Here is a 22,063-nt window from a genome sequence, read left to right on the forward strand (position 1 = left end):
GGGGGGGGGGGGAGAAAAGCCCATATCTGGTATCAGAAATATTCTGAGTGTTGCATTGAGTTTATAAGAATAGGAAAAGGTAGTTTTTTCTGGTTCTTAGAATTAATTAAAGCATATGTTTGTTATCTGGGTGTTGTGGCAGGCAACTATAGTCCCAGCTACTCAGGAGGCTGAGGCAATAGAATCTCCTAAGCCCAAGAGCTAGAGGTTGCTGTGAGATGTGATTCCACAGCACTCTACTGAGAGCAATTAAGTGAGACTCTGTCTCTACAAAAAAAAAAAAGTATACAGATGTGTGTGCATGTCTACACACATAACAGCACCGGAAGGGATGAGATTAAAATATTAACAATGGTTAACTCTAAGTAGTAAAATTGGAGTTCTCTTTAATTTTTTTCTTCATACCTTCCTGAAATTCCTCATATTTGTGAGATGTGTATTACCTTTGTAGTTATAAAATAACCATATTTCTTAAAAAATGAGAACGGAATGTGATATAATACAATAAGAAAATAAACTATAACCATGTGCCACAACATGGATGAATCTTACAGTATGTTGAGTAGAAAAAAAAGCCAGATACAGAAAGAGTACATATTGTATGATTCCATTCATGTATAGTTCAAAATTAGGCAAAACTCAAGTGGTGCACATCTATAGTTCCTGCTACTCATGGGGCTAAGACAGAAAGATCACTTGAGCCCAGGAGGTCGAGTCTAGCCTAGGCAATATAGCAAGACCTTAAAGACAAAATAGGCAAAAATAATCGGTGGTTTTTTAAGTCAGGATCATGGTCACCTCTGAGAGGGAAGGATGGAACAGTAACTGGGAGGGGCCACCAGGGGGCCCTCTGAGATGCTGGTAGAGTTTTGTTTCTTCATCTTAGTACTAGTTACATAGAGCTGTACACTTTTGATTTGTGTACTCTGTATATTTCAACAAAAATTTTATTTTATTTTATTTTTTATTTTTTGTAGAGACAGAGTCTCACTTTATCCTTCTCGGTAGAGTGCTGTGGCATCACACAGTTCACAGCAACCTCCAACTCCTGGGCTTACACAATTCTCTTGCCTCAGCCTTCTGAGTAGTTGGGACTACAGGCACCTGCCACAGCACCCGGCTATTTTTTTGTTTCAGTTTGGCCAGGGTCAGGTTTGAACCCTCCACCCTCAGTATATGGGGCCGGCGCCCCACCCACTGAGCCACAGGCCCCACCCCTCAACAAAAATTTTAATTTTTTAGTATAAGTCCTGCCTATCCTGGTTTGATTTCTCTAAGTCCCTTACAGGACTTTCTGAGTATTTCAGAAAAGCAAGATCCCCACATTTCTCTCTACTACGTGGCGTAGACAGACCCATTTCATACTAAATAGACCTTTCAGTGTCAGAGTTATTCTTCTGTCTATAGGAAGGACTGCATGTCTTTTTATCTGGTAGCCCAAAGATCCCTGATAGTGTCAGAGGATCAAGTCACATGGAGGAGAAGAAAGGTTATCAATTGCAGAATAGAATGCAAAGCAATTGAAATATTTTTTTCCCCTGTTGACATATTGCTAAACTCCACAGGCCTTTATGGAAGAAGTCAAGTCGCGGGGCCCCTATATCTATTCTGTACTGGAGTCGGCTCAGGCCTTTTTATCCCAGCACCCATTTGAGGAATTGGAGGAACCTCATTCTGAGAGCAAAGGTGGGTGTCTTCTGCTCTTCCCCCTTCCTAAGCTATGTACTGCTAAACAAATACCCTCTGCCCTCCTCAAGCTCATTTTCTCAGCTTTATCTAGGAGGGTAGTTCTGTCTAGGAGTTGGTCCAGAGTTGGGAAGGAGCAAGATTCACAGTTCAGGAAAAAGCATAGAGAACAGAGCCTGGAGCAGGGGTCACCAGCATATGACCCAAAGCTATATGTGGCTCTCTGGACCATCACATGTGACCTTTTAATGAGGCATGAAAAAGAAAAAAACATTCAAATGAATTGAGCTGAGAATAAATGCAGCAGTTTGCCCTTTAAAAACATACTGCTTTGGCTCGGCGCCTGTAGCTCAACCGGCTAAGGCGCCAGCCATGTACACCTAAGGTGGCGGGTTCGAATCCCCAGCCTGGACCCACCAAAACAACAATGACGGCTGCAACCAAAAAATAGCCGGGCGTTGTGGCGGGCGCCTGTGGTCCCAGCTACTTGGGAGGCGGAGGCAGGAGACTCGCTTGAGCCCAGGAGTTGGAGGTTGCTGTGAGCTGTAAAGCCACGGCACTCTACCCAGGGGGACAGCTTGAGGCTCTGTCTCCAAAAAAAAAAAAAAAAAATACTGCTTTATTCCAACACAGAGGTGTTAGCCTGGGTTTTGGGGGCTCTAAATCTGCTTCTAAGAGGAGGTCTGAAGGAGCAAGAGGAAATCTACAAATTAGGAGCCTAGGTGGAGGAGCTGGGTACATTATACCAAACTTCTGGGCTGAGTCGTCATAAAATGCCTCCCTTCTTTGGATGGAAGTGGGTCACAGACACAAATGCAGAATTACATTCCAGGGCTACGTGAACAAGACTCTGGATGATTCACCTCAGTACACTACTTAAAATATTGTACTCACTTTTTACCTTGCCCATTTGAAAAAAAATGTGGAAATCCTCATGATACAGTAAGTACTAAACATGAGTGTACATGTGAGTGCACACACACACACACACACACACAAAGTAAAACTGGGGGGCCCTGAACAAAATTGGTGAATTGTGTCAGTGTCAATATTCTTTTTTTTTTTTTTTTTTTTTTTTTTGAGACAGAGCCTCAAGCTGTCCCCCTGGGTAGAGTACCGTGGCATTACAGCTCACAGCAACCTCCAACTCCTGGGCTCAAGCGAGTCTCCTGCTTCTGCCTCCCAAGTAGCTGGGACCACAGGCGCCCGCCACAATGCCCGGCTATTTTTTGGTTGCAGCCGTCATTGTTGTTTGGCGGGTCCGGGCTGGGGATTCGAACCCGCCACCTTAGGTGTACGTGGCTGGCGCCTTAGCCGGTTGAGCTATAGGCGCCGAGCCAGTGTCAATATTCTGATTGTAATATTGTACTATCATTTTGCAAGATGTTACCATTTGAGGAAACTGGGCAAAGGGTACATGAGATCTCTGTATTATTTCTTACAATTGCATGTGAAACTATAATGATTTCAAAGTAAACAGTTTAATTTTTTAAAAAATCCTGAATGTGCTAAAAGGGCTCAACCATGGAAACATATGTAATTGTGTGTATTTGAATATATACACAAACATGCACGTGTGCACGTGAGCATGCACACAAACACACACACTTTATAAAGGGCTGTCTTTGTCTCTGTCTTTCCCTGGGCTGCCCCTGGGTGGCTGGCCTGACATGGCTTCCTGCCTGTCCTTACAGATACCTCCCCCAGACAGAAGATCCAGAATCTTAGCCGCTTTGTGTGGAAGCAAGCAACAGTGGCCAGTGAATTATGGGAGAAGCTGACAGCCCGCTGTGTGGACCAACACCGTCACATTGAACACACATTGGAGCAGCTATTGGAGATCCAGGGGGCAATGGAGGAGTTGAGCACTACTCTTACCCAAGCCGAGGGAGTCCGAGCTACTTGGGAGCCCATTGGGGATCTGTTCATTGATTCACTCCCAGAGCACATCCAGACTATTAAGGTATGTTAGGTCCCCTCCCTGATTGTAGTCAACCCCGAGACCTAGCTCTGTCCCCCAGACCCTGACAGTGTACCTGCTGCTGAGACTCCACTGTTGGCCTGGACTACAGATGGACCTCTCGGTTTCTATGCTAAATTGGGGCCTGATTCAGACTGAGTCTCTTCTGGTTTTCCACTATCTTCTCTTTCCCTGATGTTTTCTGAGAGGAGAGGAAGAGGATAAGGACAGTGGCCGCCCACAGCTTAGCCTGATTGCCTAAATAGACAAGTACCTAGGTAGTTTTGTTGTAACAAAATCTCTGGATGAAGAGGGAGGAGTGGAGGTGAATAAATAATGGTTTTTCTTTTCTACTCTTTGCTGTGGCATTTGGGTCCTGGTTCTCTAGCTATTCAAAGAAGAATTCTCCCCCATGAAAGATGGAGTGAAGCTGGTGAATGATCTAGCCCACCAACTTGCCATTTCTGATGTGCATTTGTCGATGGAGAATTCCCGAGCCCTGGAGCAGATCAACGTCCGGTGGAAACAGCTACAGGTAGAACAACAGCCGGGAGTGAACCATGGGGACTTGCCTCAATATAATTAGATGTGGGCGAAACTTCTCCAAATTCAAAGGAAATGAAGGAGTATTGGAATGGGACCTGCATGAGAAAAGAATAGTAGAGAACATGGGGCCCAAGAAGGGGCTCCTGAACCTCTAATCTTCATGGAGTGATTGGAATGAAGAAATGAGAGACCTGGGGCGGCGCCTGTGGCTCAAAGGAGTAGGGCGCTGGCCCCATATGCTGGAGGTGGCAGGTTCACACCCAGCCTTGGCCAAAAACTGCAAAAAAAAAAAAAAAAAAAGAAAGAAATGAGAGACCTTTCTAGACTTGGACAGACAGAGGCAGAGAAAATGAATGTAGGCTGGAATTAGGGATGCTCTTCTCTGACCCTTGGGAGTCCCAGGGGAAGACTAGAGTTGGGGGGATGAATATGACAGAAAAAAATGGAACCAGAGGAAAGCCAGCCTATGGGGGAACTCAAAGATTCATAGCGGTGCTGGAGATCCCATACTGCTAGAATGAATCTGCTGACTTCCTACCTGTTCTTTCCATAGGTGTCAGTTGGAGAGAGGCTTAAACAGCTCCAGGATGCCCACCGGGACTTTGGGCCGGGGTCACAACACTTCCTCTCCTGTACGTGAGACAAACTGGTCTTTGCTTGGCAGAGCCTCAGCCATCTTCCAAGAGAGTCTGTTCTTGTCCCCTGGGGGTCTGGTGGGAGCCCAGTATACAATGGCATCTGAGAAGCAGTAAGGATAATGCAGTATAAGGTAGTAGTTAAGAGAATAGTCTCTCAAATCAAGAGACCTGGATGTGAGTCATAGCACCTCAACTTAATAGCTGTGTAAGCTTAAAAAAATAGCTTACCCTTTCTGAACCTCAGTTCTCCCATCTGTAAAAAGAGGGAAAAAATATTCCCTAGCTCACTGAGCTATGGGGATTAAATAACTTTATTTGTTCAACAACATTTATTGAGGGCCTGCTGTGGGCTGTTATCAGTGAACAAAACAGACAGAAATCCACAGACAGCTTATATTCTAGACAAATACAAATAAGTAAAACCCTAACAAATCAGTAAAATACATCTAAGGTCAATTGGTGACAAGGGTTATGGAAAAAATTAAAACAGGGAAGGCATGGATAGGGTGTGCTGGACTTAAGGGAGAAGTGTTGCAATTTTGAACAGGGTAGTTAGCGGGGGCTCACTGAGAGGGGGACAGCTGAGCAGAGACCCAAAGGAGGTGAAGGGATGAACGATGTAGAAGACTGAGGGAGGAGCCTACTAGGCAGAGTGAACAGCAGCTTCCAGGCCTTTAAGCCTGAGAAGCAGCAAGGAGAAAGGAAGCAAAGACGGGAAGAGCTGAGGAACAACACAGAGGGCCTTGTAGGTAAGGTGAAGAACTTAAGATTTTATTTTACTTTATTTTATTTTTTTGAGACAGAGTCTCACTCTTCTGCCCCGGCTACAGTGTTGTGGTGTCAGCCTAGTTCACAGCAACCTCTAACTCCAGGGTTCGCATGATCTTCCTGCCTCAGCCTCCCAAGTAGCTGGGACTACAGGTGCCCTCCACAGCGCCCAGCTAGTTTTTCTATGTTTGGTAGAGACAGGATCTTGCTCTTGCTCAGACTGGTCTCAGACTCCTGAGCTCAAGGGATCCTTTCGCCTTGGCCTCTCAGAATGCTAGGATTACAGGGGTGAGCCACCAGGCCTGGTCTGTATTTTATTCTGAAAGCAATGGCGAACCTTCGGCAGAGTTTGACCTGAAGGGTGGCATGATGTGCCTTATGCTGCTTGGGGGCAGAGTGGGAGCAGGGAAACCTGTTAGGAGACACATTGCAATAATCCAGGCATAGGATTGTAGTGGCCCAGACCAGGTGAGTAGCAGTGGAGATGGTGAGAGTATACAGATAGCAAAATTAGATATATCCACAAAGCATTGAGCATAGTATCTGTCACATAGCAGGAGCTCAAGAAATGTTAACTGTGGTTAGTAGTGTTGTTGTAATAATCCCTGCCATGCAGCTATACCTACAGAGGGCTTTTGTACCCAGGTAAACTGCAATGGGTAGGTTTGCCAAGTAACCTGAGCCTCTCTTAAAGATCTGGAGGATAAAAACACAGGGCAGAGAGAGGCATGAGTTCCTCATGAGAGAGGAATGGACCATACCATTTCCCAACTGTCCCACAGGACTCAGAAGCTTAACCTTCTGGGGGAAAGGCTTTGAGCCCCAAGAGGAAAGTAGGGTCCACTTCCTATCCACAGGAACAATGTAGCTGTCTGCAAGTGAATGGGTAGAAGTGATAGCTTGCTCAGGGAGAAAGAAGATTGTCAGGGTGGCCAAGGTCAGATTCATACCCTTGCCATATCTCTGGTAAGTTGGGCTAACAGTGACAACCTCTTCCTCTTCCCTTCCACTAACGTCAGGGAGAGAAGCGTGTTCATTAGAAGTGGTAGCCCCATCCTCAATGGCTGTTGAGAGCTGGCAGTGAGTCAGGCATCTCCTTTTGGGCTTGACCACCTCTTTGGGAGGATAGAGCAGCGGGGTGGCCAGGGGCCTCAAGAGCAGTAGTAGAGCTATGCTTGCTTTCTTTCTCTTCTTTATCAGCCTCTGTCCAGGTTCCCTGGGAAAGAGCAATTTCACCCAATAAAGTTCCCTACTACATCAAGTGAGTGACCATCTGAATCAGAAGCCGGTCAGTCACCTGCCCATTCTCCTGCCACCTCCTTTTCTCCTATCTTTTTGCTACCCATCCCTGTAACTCCCTGTCTGTTGGGATTCCTCCATCAAGTCCAGTTTTTCTCCTCCTCATCTCAAGAGCACAAGATTCAACCTAGATAAAGTTGGACCTTTGTGCTATGGGGTCTTCAGGGTTCACCCTGGGATCCTGCAGGGTCTTGTGTCCAATCTGTTAACTTAGTGGTGTGCACACATGTGTGTATGTGGGGGGGGGGTGAGTGGTATCAACACTGGTGCTATTGATGCTTTTGTTTGTAGCCACCAGGCTCAGACCACATGCTGGGACCATCCCAAGATGACAGAGTTATACCAAACCCTAGGTAAGAATATGGGGTTCCCATACAGGATGGAGATCTATACAGCTGCCTTTGTCCTATAATGTCCATCAAGAATGAATGGATAAAGAAAATGTGGCATATCTATATAATGGAATATTATTTAGCCTTTGAAAAGAAAGAAATCTTGCCATCTGAGACAACATGGATGAACCTGCAGGATATTATGTTAAGTGAAATAAACCAGGCAAAGAAGGACAGATACTACATGATCCCACTTATGTAAGGAATCTAAAATAGTCAAACGTGTAGAAGCAGAGAGTAGAATGGTGGTTGCCAGTGGCTGAGGGCAGGGGAAATGGGAAAGGTACCAAGTGTCAGTTATGCAAGATGAATAAGAGAGCTACTGTGCCACATAGTGTTGATGGTTGACAGTGCTGGATTATATCCTTAAACATTTGCTAAGAAAGTGGATCTTATATCAAGTGTTCTTATAGAAAATAATAAAGAGGGGAGGAGGAAGCCTTTAGAGGGGATAGATGTATTTGTGGCATTGATTGTGGTGGTGGTTTCACCTGTGTTTATTTATTTATTTTTTGAGTCAGGCTCATTTTGTCACCCTCAGTAGAGTGCTGTGGCATCACAGCTCACAGCAACCTCAAAGTCTTGGGCTTAAGCGATTCTCTTGCCTCAGCCTCCCAAGTAGCTGGGACTACAGGTGCCCACCACAACGCCCGGATATTTTTTGGTTGTAGTTGTCATTGTTGTTTGACAGCCCCAGGCTGAATTCAAACCCACCAGCTCTGGTGTATGTGGCTGGCACCCTAACTGCTGAGCTATAGGCTCTGAGCCAACACAGGTGTATATTTAACTCCAAACTCATCAAGTTGTAGACATTAGGCTCAGTGCCGGTAGCTCAGTGGTTAGGGTGCCGGCCACATGCACCAGGGCTGGTGGGTTCATACCCGGCCCCAGCCTGCAAAACAACAATGACAACAACAACAACAAAATAGTCAGGCACTGTTGGTGGGCACCTGTAGTCCCAGCTACTTGGGAGGCTGAGGCAAGAGAATCACTTAAGTCCGAGAGTTCGAGGTTGCTGTGAGCTGGGACACCATGGCACTTTACTGAGGGGGACATAGTGAGACTCTGTCTCAAAAAAAAAAAAAGGTCATAGACATTAAATCTGTACAGCTTTTTGTATGTCAATCATACCTTAATAAACTGGTTTTTAAAAAAAGAATAGAAGGAAATCCCAGTCAATAAGCAGGTGGGAGAGGCAATGAGTGGCTCATCCCTTCTCTGATACCATTCCTTTTGTTCCCCTCTGCACCTGCCTCAACTGGAGGCTCTACATTTCCCCCTGGACCATTTTATCATCACACTAGGGAATTATGCTACAGATGTTAAGTCTGATCTGCTTTGCAAGATACTGTCCTGGCTGTGATGCGTGTGACTCTTGCATGCCTTGTCTTTGCCTACTAAGAGAGACTTACTGCGTTGCAAATTTTGTCCATGTTGATGCATGTGACTATAGTTCATTCATTTTCACTGCTATAGCACATTCCATTGTATATTGCACAGTTTCTTTATCCATTCTACTAGAAATGGGTTGTCTCTAGTTTGGCGCTAATAAGAGCAGTGCTGCTGAAGCTTTCTTGTACATGTCTTCCAGTGCATGTGTGCAAGGTTTTCTCCAGGGCATATTTCTCAGTCTGCAGGTCATAACCTCGTTTCAGTATGTTGTCATAAGCATTTAAAAATTTTGAAGTATAGACTAGGAAGTATTAACATACACTAGAGCCTCAATAAGAGTCATATTTGATATTAAGTTTGTTATGCTTTTTACTTATCAAATCGAGTCAGGAATTGCTTCCTGAAATGTTTGATTCAGTTATTTATATATGCACACGTGCATATGTCTACTGGATCATGACACATAATGAATTTCTTACTATGAGTCTTGGCCAAAACATATTTGTAAATCATTGCTCTGGGATATATAGCTGGCTAGGCAGTAGGACACATGACTGTTACATTTTACCAGGTAATACTAAGTCGTTTGCCAAGGTGATTGTTTCAGTTTGCACTTTCATTAGTAGTTCCTATTATTCCACACCCTTGTTGACACTTTCTATTGTCAGTCAGACTTCTATTTTTTGTCAATCTGATGGGTATAAGATGGTATCATGTTGTGGCTTTAATTTGCATTTCTCTGATCTGAGTGGGTCTCTCTCCATTCTTTGCAGCTGATCTGAACAACATTAAGTTCTCAGCTTATCGCACTGCCATGAAGCTCCGCAGAGTCCAGAAGGCCCTGCGCTGTACGTCTCCTGTCATACTTCCCTATGGCTTTCACTCCCTTACTTCTGTTCCTCATCTGTCTGCTGTTTCCCACTTTCATCCCACCTTGGTCAGGGTTGTTGATTGGCGTGATAGAAACTCTCCAAAGGCTGGAATATGCTGGCTGTGAACATCTGCTCTTTTCAGGGCCCTTCCATTTTCCCTAAGCCCCAGATATGTTTCCAAACTAACCCTACAGTTATCCTCCACCTGCCCCTTTTCCCCTAACCAACATGGATAATCAAGCAACTTCTTTGTGATAGGAAGTATCCCAGCCCATGGTTGCCATCTTGGGGTTACTGGATGTAGCAAACAGAACATTTAAAGAAAATGCTAGTGGTTAGGGAACAGTATGGCTGTAGATATTATATGCCTTCTAGCCTTTCTCATAAACACTTTTTATTAAAGTTTCCTGGCTCAAAAAAATAAAAAAAAAATTAAAAAAAGTTTCCTGGCTCAAGCACATCTGGCTAGTACTAAACCATCCTTCTGATATATATCACATTTCCCCAGCCATACCTAAGCCTTCATAGCTGGTGTTTAGGTTCTCAGAACATGGCTCATGGACAAACCTATTTGCAAATGAAACTTAGGTAAAGACAGAGAAACTTAAAATGAGATTTGATTCCCTTAGGAGTTAATACAACATAAGGGATGAATTTACTCACATCACATCATCTTTTAAAACTGGTATCAAAGAACATAGGGTTATAAGAATAGGTTGGGTTAATTTGAAGCACCTTTTGCTGCCCTCCCTTCCTTGGGATGAGGGTCTTGGTAAAGGATAAGCTTGTAACATACCTGCAAATGGTTGTTCTGGAGACCGAATCAAATTTGGTAACGCTGGTTGTGTTATCTTAGTATCTAATCCTGGGAGTTCTACTTCTGGCTATGTTTTTTTTTTTTTTCCTTTCTATTCTCCTTCCCAGTGGACCTGGTAACTTTAACCACAGCCCTGGAGGTCTTCAATGAGCATGATCTGCAAGCCAGTGAGCACGTGATGGATGTGGTGGAGGTCATCCACTGCCTGACCGCCTTATATGAGCGGCTTGAGGAGGAAAGAGGCATCCTGGTCAATGTGCCACTCTGTGTGGACATGACCCTCAACTGGCTCCTCAATGTTTTTGATAGGTAAGGCCTTTTAACTCTGGAAGCCTCCAGGATAAAAGTCAATGGGATGGACTTGGCGCCTATAGCTCAAGCGGCTAAGGTGCCAGCCACATACACCAGAGCTGGCGAGTTCAAATCCAGCCTGGGCCTGCCAAACAACAATGACAACTACAACCAAAAATGGCCAGGCGTTGTGGTGGGTACCTGTGGTCCCAGCTACTTGGGAGATTGAGGCAAGAGAATCGCTTAAGCCCAGGAGTTGGAGGTTGTTGTGAGCTGTGATGCCATGGCACTCTACCAAGGGTGAGAGCTTGAGAATCTGTCTCAAAAAAAAAAAAAAATCAATGGGATGTCTTGAGTGGGAATGGTGGAAAGAGATTGCTGCCATGGGGGACTTGGACCCAGCTCAGCTTGGGGCATAGTTGGCACAGGGCTGGGCTGGGATCAACTCTGTGATGGAAGTGACTGCCAAAATGTTAACCCTTTATATATATTCATGTTCTCAGTCTCTTCTTTTAAACCTAGTGGTCGCAGCGGAAAGATGCGGGCATTGTCCTTTAAGACTGGCATTGCATGCCTGTGTGGCACAGAAGTGAAGGAAAAACTTCAGTGTGAGTACAACCCCAAAGTCTAAAGTGGCGTTGAGTGGAGGTGGAAGTCTTGTAGGGAGAAAGAAGAGAGTAAGATAAGCCAGTGGTAGGTCTTATGACTCAGCAGGGGGCTGGCTGGTCTACCTTGTGATGCTATTTGTTTGTTTGTTTGTTTTGAGACAGTCTCATTTTGTCGCCCTCAGTAGAGTGCTGTGCTGTCACAGCTCACAGCAACCTCCAGCTCGTGGGCTAGGGTGATTCTCTTGTCTCAGCCTCCCGAGTTGCTGGGACTACAGGCACCCACCACAACACCCGGCTATTTTTTGGTGCAGTTGCCACTGCTATTTTAGCTGGCCAGGTCCAGGTTCGAACCCGTCACCCTCAGTATATGGGGCCGGTGCCCTACGCACTGAGCCACAGGCACCTCCCACTTGTGATGCTATTTGGTCCAGGCTATTGCAAAGAACACATGATAGCCAAAGGCCAGTGACACTGGAATGACTGCCGATGTCATTCCAAGGGGCTTGGCTTCTTCTGATCTGATGTAAGTACTTAGCCAGGATTGATATTGGTGTCCTGGGGTATCCAGAGCCCTGACTTTCTAGTGTATTTCCCTGAAGCATTCCAGGCTTAGCTTTCCCCCAGTCTGAAACCATGTCACACAGTCCACTAGAGACTTTCGTGTCATTACATGGGCAGTGTGCAATAAGCCCCATTATCTGGGAGGTGAACAGTATATACTTCTGTAGTTTTTCACCTCTCTGGTTTATGGTACCTTTGCTTTCCTCTCTCTCCTCCATCTTGTGTTCAGCATTTTGAATGTTTCAGCAGCAGCATCATTAGTTGTTGAGTCCTAACATGTATAGACCACTTTGCTAAATGGGGTGAATGCTAGGTTAAATTAGACACAGTCCCTGCTTCAAGTGGTTTACAGTCCAGAGGAGGAGACAGAAATACACAGGAAGCATTGTTCAGAAAGTACCAATGAGAATAATCCCAAATGGCAAAGGATATGTGCTATATCGGGTCACAGAGGAGAGACAGATGACGATGGTCTGGGAAAACTTTACAGAGAAGGGAACTTTCCCAAGCATATTCATGGCTGTGATATTATTTGTTTCTCCCAAAATTCCTTTGAGATGAGCTGGATAGAGCTTTGAATTAGCTCTTTTTGGATTATCCAGTGCCTATGTTTCCTTCCATTTGTGTGGACAGTTGAAAGATGACTGCATTGTCAGACCATATGAGCTACAGGAGGGGGTGCAGCAGCTCAACCGTGACTCATGTTCAGGCACCCTGAGACCACACCCCCTCATCTTGCTTCTTGAGGAATCTGTTTTCCCACAAGTGTCATATCTGCGTCTGGCTCTGCTCTTACACACAGCTCCCTGTCTCTCTGTTTTCATCTTTCTCTCTCCCTCTCTTCCTGATGCTCTCTTTTCGTCTCTGTCTTTTTTTCTCTCTGAATAACAAGAATGCTCTTTATAAAACTCCTGGGCTCTTAGAGGGTCAGGGATGGATCTCTAAGTATTCCAGTTGCAAAAGACATTAACTCCGTCTGTGTGCTCTTGCCCTGTCTTTTCTGCCCTTTCTCCTCATGCCGTTTTCTGGCCATTGCTGCACTGGGGTGGCCATTCTTGATGGTGGGGCCAGCAGACCTCTTCAGCCAAGTGGCCAACTCAGGCAGCCAGTGTGACCAGCGCCACCTTGGTGTCCTGCTTCATGAGGCCATTCAGGTGCCCCGTCAGCTGGGTGAAGTAGCAGCCTTTGGGGGCAGCAACGTGGAGCCCAGTGTTCGTAGTTGCTTCCGTTTTGTGAGTATGGAACTGGGGAGGGAAGGAAGGAGGGAAAGGGAGACAGGAGGGAGGGAAGGAGGACTAAGAGCTAAGCTTTTGATCTGAAGTACTGAGATGTAAGGGAGTTTGTTGGAACAGGACAAAAGGGCAGAAGGTTCTTTAGGTTCTAGGGTCAGAGTCCTACTGGGGAGAGTGGCAGCTCAGCGAGAGTGGAACAGAAAGAGAACACCTCTGAAAAATAGGCTAACCCAGGCCCTGCTGGTTCCCCTGCTCCTCTGAGGGCTGTCATTCTACAGACACTTGGGCATCAATCATTCCCATTGGGCTTCTTGTTTCCCTAGAGCACAGGGAAGCCAGTCATTGAAGCTTCCCAGTTCCTGGAGTGGGTCAACTTGGAGCCCCAGTCCATGGTGTGGTTGGCTGTTCTGCATCGGGTCACCATTGCTGAGCAAGTGAAGCATCAGACTAAGTGCTCTATCTGTAGGCAGTGCCCCATCAAGGGATTCAGGTAAGGAAAACAATACCTGTTAGGTTGAAAATAAATATGTCATGTGACATACAAATCAGATATTATAAAACGATGCATGACATACTTATATAATTACAGTTAATCTACTACGTTATATGTTGTTGTAATCCTTTCATCGAAGGATGTTTAATTTTTTTAAAAAATGGAAATGATGAAGTTTTTTGTTTTAGTTGTATTAGGAAGTGTTACAGACCTACAGAAACGTATAGCGGGCACTATAAGAACCCCTATGTACCAAATGGTATGCTGCAAATGTTTCACAACCTACTCTCTAGGTACCCCCTTAATATTTTGAAAAACACACACACACACACACAAAAATACAGTATGTCAAATACTCCCTTCTCTTTGCCATAACATAAAAGCAATGTAGAGAAAAAAATCCATACTCTCTAGAAAGAAAAAAGGAAATCTGATTTGTAGTATTTGCTAATTTCTGTGCTATAAACTCCCACTGTGGCTGATGTCAGGCTACCTACAGTAAGTCTCTGAGCAGAGTTGAGAAGAAATGCTCAGTTGTACATCATTTATAGTATTATATTTCCACCATGCACATACAGTCAGTGTAAATAACCTCAAGAGGCCAGGCACAATGGCTCACTCTTGTAATCCCAGCGCTTTGGGAGGCTAAGGTCAGAGAATCTCATGAGCCCAGGGGTTGGAAGTTGCAGTGACCTATTATTGTACCACTGTACTACTGCTTGGGTGACAGAGTGAGACCCTGTCTCAAAATTAGATAGAGAGATAGGTAACCCCAAGAGCATAGATAATAGTAAAGTAATTAGGAAGTGATGAGTTTTGAGTATTTCTTTTTTTTTCCTTTTTTAAAAATTTCAGATTAATATGAGGGTACTGACTGTTAGGTTATATTGTTTGCATTTGTTAGGTAAAGTCCAAGCTGTAGTTGTGCCCCTCGCTTAAGAGGTGCCATGTACCCTTACATTGTGCTTGTTAGGTGAGAGCACACTGAGGATTTCTTACCTTTTAAAAATCATTTATTTAATTGTGAGTTATGTAGTTTAATTTTTAATAATGGCTGTATGTAACAACCAGCTTAGAAAACCCCTGAAATTTTAAGCCAGCCCTTGTGAGCTAGTATGACTTGGCCTCAGCATACCACAGTATATACCTACAACAAAGCTTAAGGAAATAAAATACTATTGTGATACATTTGAGGTTTCTGTGATTGCTTTCCCCTCCTTCCACCAACAAAGGTAACTATTATCCTAAATTTGGCTTTAATCATAAAATGCTCAACTTTTTGACTTTTTTTTTTTTTTTGGTTGGGGCTGGGTTTGAACCCACCATCTCCAGCATATGGGGTCGGTGCCCTACTCCTTGAGCCACAGGGGCTGCCCAACTTTTTGACTTTTTAAACCATTAACACTCAACTCTTTCTTACAACCACTCTGCTTTTTATAAAATGTGAAATGCAGGCAGCGCTTGTGGCTCAGTGAGTAGGGCACCTAACCTATATATCAAGGGTGGTGGGTTCAAACCCAGCCCTGGCCAAACTGCAACAAAAATAACTGGGCATTGTGGCAGGCGCCTATAGTCCCAGCTACTCGGGAAGCTGAGGCAAGAGAATTGCCTAAGCCCAAAAGCTAGAGGTTGCTGTGAGCTATGACAGGATAGCACTCTACAGAGGGTGACAAAGTGAGACTGTGTCTCTAAAAAAAAAATTGTGGAATGCTATTCACCCAAGTTCAGACAACTAGTTAGTGGGAGATCCAGGAGTAGATATTGGCTCATCTGACTTCTCTACATCTAGGCATTTCACTGTTTTATGCTGCTACGTCTCAGCAGTTAAGCCAGGCTTTGGAAATAGGTCTGTAATAATAGAGTTATTATAAATAACCTTCAGAAATAACTTGTAGGCCCGTAGCACAGTGGTTATGGCACCAGCCACATACACCAAAGTTTGTGGGTTCAAGCCCTGCCTGGGCCAGCTAACCAACAATGGCAACTGCAACAAAAAATAGCTGGGCTTTGTGGTGGGTGCCTGTAGTCCCAGCTACTTGGGAGGCTGAGGCAAGAGAATCGCTTGAGCCCAAGAGTTTGAGGTTGCTGTGAGCTGGGATGCCACAGCACTCTACTGAGGGTGACATAGTGAAACTGTGTCTCAAAAAAAAAAAAAAAACTTCTGGCCAACTTATACAAGGCTTGTGGAATAAACTGACTTTGTCCTTAAAGTGTAACTTTTCCAAGGTAGGTAGTGATACCTGGGAGCCTAGACTTGATATAATGAAATCTTTACTTCTGCTCCTCCCCACCACCTTTAAACAAAGATGGTAAGATAATGCTATTTCCCCTGCTTCCTCAGAACCTGGGCTTGTGATTTCATGGAGATTTACGATCTCTACAACCAGCTTAGAAAACCCCTGAAATTTTAATAAAAGGCTGTGTATCTACTGAGGACTCAGCCACTGCTATATATAGGACATTGGTCATGTTATGGCTCCATGCCTCACTCCCTTCTAATGTTTGTGTATATTTTGATGTTTGGGGAACAGAGGGGAGGTATGGTAGCACACTGGATTCTCATCCCTACCATGTCTCCTCTCTCCAAGGTACCGGAGTCTGAAACAATTTAATGTCGACATCTGCCAGACCTGCTTCTTAACAGGCAGGGCTAGCAAAGGCAACAAGCTGCACTACCCCATCATGGAGTATTATACACCGGTATAGAGCCCCGTGCTGGGTGGGAGGGGTGGGCAGCTCTCAGGTACTAGACCTACATCCACTCTGCTCAGCATTGGCTCAATGTGTTCAGCTCTCCTATGGGAAGTGTTCTCTAAACAGCCCTAGTCATTCACTGGTTTAAGGGATTCTGGCCACTCTATTATTCTAGCATAGCTTCTCCCTCACTACTGCCAGGGACTAGGCTACTGCTGGCCTAGGACAGTCTTAGCTCTTTAGAGAGCACTCACTATTTTACTGCATAGTAAAGTCTCAGGAAAAAAACACAGAGGGCAAGACAGTTCCAGGTGACTCACCTTCCATTGCTCACTTGAGTTTTTCTTGCCTAGGTTCCTATACTGTTCCTCTACTGGGTTACTTGGCCTTTTCCTATTACTTTGTCAATGTTTTCATCCCTTCTAGTCAATACCAAACTTTATGCTGAAATCAATCCCTTGGGGGTGGGGGGAAGGTATGTTCTTTAATGGGCCCCAAACTCCACTTGGTTTTCCCTGGCAGCCATGCCCTTCATAGTCTAGGTTGATCAGCATCCCTGAACTGCAGCCACAGATTTGCTCCTGTGCTGTGTTCAATACCCAGAGCTGCATGAGCTCTGCATAGCTTCCTGAGCTGACTCCGCTCTCTACGTGTCTCTATCCCTTTCTGTCCCCACATATTCTCCTAAAGCCCCAATAATATTCCCAGCCTTCCCCTTCACTCCTTCCTCCACCCTCCATCACATATTTTAGCCCATTTTCCCATAATCCATCTTTCTAAGACATCACCTCTGCAAATTCTTTTGGCACAGAATTATGCGACCTAATGGGAACAGGGACAACGCCCTTTACTTTTCATTTATTATCATCTTAGGGAAAATATAATAAAAGTTATACATGGAAAGTGGCTGGAGATGGTTGACTGATAACCTTATACTTCCTGTTTATCCTCTCTATCCTTAGAAGTTACAAAAAAAGCTATTATAAAATTTAACAAACATGGCGCGGCGCCTGTGCTCAGTGATTAGGGCGCCGGCCCCATATACCAAGGGTGGCAGGTTTGAACCCAGCCCCGGCCAAACTGCAATAAAAAAATAGCCCAGCGTTGTGGCGGGTGCCTGTAGTCCCAGCTACTGGGGAGGCTGAGGCAAGAGAATCCCCTAAGCCCAAGAGCTGGAGGTTGCTGTGAGCTGTGTAATGCCATAGTACTCTACCGAGGGTGACAAAGTGAGACTCTGTCTCTAAATAAATAAATAAATAAATAAATTTAACATCGTAAAAGATTCAGGTTGTAAAGAGGTTTTTAAAGTCTAGAAGGGAAGTTCCCCTCTCTCCTCACTCTGTTCCACACCTGTTGAGTCCAACTCCTCAGAGGCAACCAGTGTTCACACTTTGGCCCATAGCCTTCCACATCTTTATCATGCAGCCGCTGTGGTAGGCATGAGCAAGAGTGGATTCCTTGTCATGCTTCTGCTCTAGGGGAGGAGCCACACCTGCATCTGGAAGCCATTAGGGTGAGTCCTTCTGCTCTGTCTCTCCCTCCCCACCAGACCACATCCAGTGAGAACATGAGGGATTTTGCCACAACCTTAAAGAACAAATTTCGTTCAAAGCATTATTTCAGCAAGCACCCTCAGCGAGGTTATCTGCCTGTGCAATCAGTGCTGGAGGCTGATTACAGTGAGACGTGAGTACCAGTGGCTGAGCAGGGGCTGCGGGCAGCCTCACTGAACCTGATTGTGTGCTGTCAAGGGGCTGAGTGCCAGGTGGGCTAGGGGAGTGTTCCAGGGTAAATCCTACTAGTGACTGGACAGTTCAGCTTGGGCCTGACCTGGATTCTGGCTTGAGAAATAGACTGGCATCCAGCCTGTGTATCCTATTAGCTCTTGCTCATCTCCATAATGTGTGTGGTGGGAGGGGAGAAAACAGGCTGCCCAGTCTTTGGTCTTCTGAGTCTTTGCTGCTTTCTTCTAGGCCGGCTTCTTCCCCAATGTTGCCACATGCAGACACACACTCCCGCATTGAGCATTTTGCCAGCAGGTACCACCAGGTTTGCGGGAAGTGGAGGTGGGGAGGGGTGGGGTTTGTAGGAAGTTCAAGTGGAAGGGCTTTTGAGTTGTAGCAAGGAGAATGGAGTCAGGGCCAGGAGATGTGCATAGTAGAGTATTCAGCAGCCAGTGAGGTCCAACACTTGGGGGTAGTTAAGGCAGCTTCCAAAGCCAATGGTCCTGTTGTGGGATAAGAATCCTTGTGGTGAAATCACCCCCCACTTCCTGTTTTCTCTCCTGTTTCTGCTCTTTCTTCTTAGGCTTGCTGAGATGGAAAGTCAAAATTGTTCCTTCTTTAATGACAGCCTTTCCCCAGATGACAGCATGTAAGTTTCCACAGCTGCTTATTTTCCAAAAATAGCTCTCCTTGGGATCCTTCTGCCACCATTTAGGAAGGATGCATCCTCTAGGGCATGGGAAGCCTGGTGGTTAGGGTCCTTGACTCCCAACCTTCCTTCCTGTTTTCTGGACAAAGTATTTAATAAAAAAATCCATTTTCCTGGGCGGCACCTGTGGCTCAAAGGAGTAAGGTGCCGGCCCCATATACTGGAGGTGGCAGGTTCAAACCTGGCCCTGGCCAAAAACTGCAAAAAAAAAAAAAATTCCCTTCTTTCAATCAACTGAGGTAGAGAATGAATGATGTACTAATCTCCCTACCATCTTCCCAGGTATCTTCCTGTTACAATGTTACATCCTTTGCACCAACCTTAGGAGACATCAGGGACCTAACTAAAATATAGCCAAAGGGACTCCCTGCATGTCTAGGAAGTTCCCCATCTTGCTCAGAGGCCTAGGAACTGCTGGCTACATGGCTCAATCTGGCTCTGACTGATCAGATCCCTCTGGGGGAGGAGGAAACAAAGAAGGGAGTTAATAAGCAGAATGCAGAAACCCCAGCATCCTGAAAACACTATCTCCTGGTACCCCCAACCACAGCCTCTGCCATCTTTGAACAATTTCATCCCTCTCAAGCCTGAATATATGGCCTTCCCTCTTGATGTGACTTAGAAGTAAATCCTCCAGCATGCATCTCCTGGGGCCTGGGCTTGGAGCCAAGAATCCATGTCTAGATCTGTTTTTCTGTTTAACACCTGACTACCTCCTTTCCTCTCCCCAAACCCATGCAGAGATGAGGACCAGTACCTGCTGCGGCACTCCAGCCCCATCACAGACCGGGAGCTGGCCTTTGGGCAGCAGGCTCCATGTAGCATGGCCACAGAAAGCAAGGGGGACCTAGAGAAGATCTTGGCCCACTTGGAAGATGAGAACCGGTGGGTGTGATGATGGTACAAATCTCTGTGGGTTCTCAAGGCAGACAGCATGTATTTAAGTCTTGGCACTTCTGCATCCTAATTGTGTGAATTATTTTCTGTGATCCTCTATTTCCTTGTCTTTAAAATAGGGATGATGTGCCTGTAATCCTAGCACTCTGGGAGGCCAAGGTGGGTGGATTGCCTGAGCTCACGCATTCAAGAGCAACCTGACAAAAGCGAGACCCCATCTCTACTAAAAATTGAAAATCTGAGGCAAGAGGATCACTTGAGCCCTAGAGTTGGAGTTTGCTGTGAGCTGTGATGCCACAGCACTCTACCCAGGATGACAGCTTGAGACTCTGTCTCAAAAAATAAAATAAAAATAAAATAAAATAGGGATGATGATAATCGAACCTACCTCCTAGGGTCATTTGTTTTTTATTTGTTTGTTTTTGGCCGGGGCTGGGTTTGAAACTGCTACCTCCAGTATATGGGGCCAGTGCCCTACTCCTTTGAGCCACAGGCCATGGTCACTTGTGAAGACTAAATGAGATCAGGCATATAATGTATTATCCCAGTGCCTGGCTTATAATAAGGGCTCAATAAATGTTAGCTATTATAAGGATTGTTTCGATCTTTTAAATTAAATCCCTATTTTTCCACATTAGATGAAAGCAGAGAGAATACCAGGACAGAGAATATAGAAGAGAGTAAGACATGTCGCTGCCCTCAGAGAACTTTTACTGTTAGAAGTGGAAAGAGATGGTTATCATCTAGTGGAAGCATCCCAGGGGACCATGACGCTACACAGTATCTCAGGACTCAAAGAAGGAGGGTGAAGATTACAGGGACGTCATGAATCTCCATAAAGTAGGAATGATAGCAGGGCGGCGCCTGTGGCTCAGTGGCTAGGGTGCTGGCCCCATATACCGAGGGTGACGGGTTCAAACCTGGCTTTGGCCAAACTGCAACAAAAAATAGCCAGGCGTTGTGGCGAGTGCCTGTAGTCCCAGCTACTTGGGAGGCTGCCTAAGCCCAGGAGTTGGAGGTTACTGTGAGCTGTGACGCCATGGCACTCTACCGAGGGTGATAAAGTGAGACTCTGTCTCTAAAAAAAAAACAGAGTGTGGAGGGCAGACCAGGGCCAGCCTATGACCAGTTTGTCACTAGTCCGGGACAAGATAGATGCAGATGTAAACTAGGATCTTAGAAACTATTACAGTAGCATGATATTTAAGCACAGAATTAGTGATCTCATCTTACTGAAAATAGACCAGTTGGAATGTTGTTGGCCTTTTGTGTCGAGTTGTGCATGACATGAGCTGTGTACTAGTCGGGTGCATGAGGATCACATATTGGTCCACAAAGGAGTGAAGAAAACCATGGGTTTTCCCTATGAATAGTTAGAGAAACACAGCCTGAGAGCAGCAGTGGGAGGGCCCTGGGAAACATTGGGCAACTCTGTTCTGTTGCAAAAGAAAGTGATATCCCCTGAGGTAGTCCATCTCTTTGGAATCTATTTCCTTAATGACCCAAAATGAGTGTTCAAAGTGGCCCAAAGAGAAGGGTTATAGAGAAAACACATAAGACAGGTGGTCTCTTGTTTATGTTACATCTTTCCCTGGGATCTAAAACTCTAAAAATGGACTAGGTGAGTCAGTAGCCCTAAGGCCCCATTTATTTGCAGACTGTGTTTCTGCCTGAGTTTAAGGTCAGAATTAATCCCCACAGCAGCGCATCAAAGCCCTGAGACATTTCTTATGTGAAATGTCAGCTCCCCTGCTCTGAGGTCTCAGGATGGCAGAGTCAATGACATATGTGCTGGACAGGAAGTGGATTAGCTACTCAAGCAAGAGTGTGCTGGGGATGGCGTGGGGTGAGAGAGTACACCTAGGCCCAAGAGGACATCTGGTACCTGGACAGTCAGCACCCTGTTGGGCTCATATAGGCCTTGGCTTCTGTGTCCTTGGCAGGATTCTCCAGGGAGAGTTGAGGCGCCTGAAGTGGCAGCATGAGGAGGCTGCTGAGGCACCTACCCTGGCTGAGGGCTCCACCGAGGCAGCAGCAGACCAGCACAATGAGGAGCTTCTGGCCGAGGCTCGGATCCTTCGGCAGCACAAGAGCCGCCTGGAGACACGCATGCAGATCCTTGAAGACCACAATAAGCAGTTAGAGTCCCAGCTGCAGCGCCTGAGGGAGCTGCTCCTGCAGGTGAGGCTGGAGATAGGGAAAGGAACAGGGCAGCCACTAAGGGCAGGGGAAAGCTAGGGGGTCGGGGAGTGCAGCCAAGAGAAGGCAGAAAAGAAATCCTTGGCAGTGGCTCTCAGGGGACTTCCTGAAAAGAACTGGGCCTGGCTCGACGCCCGTGGCTCAAGTGGCTAAGGCGCCAGCCACGTAAACCTAAGGTGGCAGGTTCGAATCCAGCCTGGGCCTGCCAAACAACAATGACGACTGCAACCAAAAAAACAGCCGGGCGTTGTGGCGGGCACCTGTGGTCCCAGCTACTTGGGAGGC

The 22,063-nt window shown here is 45.8% G+C and overlaps 1 protein-coding gene across 2 annotated transcripts in view; it reads left to right on the plus strand.

Annotated features, from left to right (window-relative positions):
• DRP2 (dystrophin related protein 2) overlaps window positions 1-22,063 on the plus strand; it is a 43,705-nt gene that overhangs the window by 18,857 nt on the left and 2,785 nt on the right. For both annotated transcript variants that reach the window (XM_003802959.3, XM_012813495.1), the window contains 17 exons: window positions 1,566-1,686; window positions 3,381-3,649; window positions 4,035-4,181; window positions 4,746-4,824; window positions 6,799-6,859; window positions 7,189-7,250; window positions 9,455-9,529; window positions 10,478-10,679; window positions 11,184-11,269; window positions 12,905-13,062; window positions 13,386-13,552; window positions 16,144-16,255; window positions 17,799-17,935; window positions 18,223-18,288; window positions 18,557-18,622; window positions 19,424-19,567; window positions 21,523-21,760. In XM_003802959.3, coding sequence (XP_003803007.1) covers window positions 1,566-1,686; window positions 3,381-3,649; window positions 4,035-4,181; window positions 4,746-4,824; window positions 6,799-6,859; window positions 7,189-7,250; window positions 9,455-9,529; window positions 10,478-10,679; window positions 11,184-11,269; window positions 12,905-13,062; window positions 13,386-13,552; window positions 16,144-16,255; window positions 17,799-17,935; window positions 18,223-18,288; window positions 18,557-18,622; window positions 19,424-19,567; window positions 21,523-21,760 — 2,190 coding nt within the window. The remainder of the gene's footprint in view (window positions 1-1,565; window positions 1,687-3,380; window positions 3,650-4,034; window positions 4,182-4,745; window positions 4,825-6,798; window positions 6,860-7,188; window positions 7,251-9,454; window positions 9,530-10,477; window positions 10,680-11,183; window positions 11,270-12,904; window positions 13,063-13,385; window positions 13,553-16,143; window positions 16,256-17,798; window positions 17,936-18,222; window positions 18,289-18,556; window positions 18,623-19,423; window positions 19,568-21,522; window positions 21,761-22,063) is intronic.

Source organism: Otolemur garnettii, unplaced genomic scaffold (assembly GCF_000181295.1).
Source record: "Otolemur garnettii isolate 467f Iridium unplaced genomic scaffold, OtoGar3 scaffold00268, whole genome shotgun sequence".
NCBI classification, from domain to species: domain Eukaryota; kingdom Metazoa; phylum Chordata; class Mammalia; order Primates; family Galagidae; genus Otolemur; species Otolemur garnettii.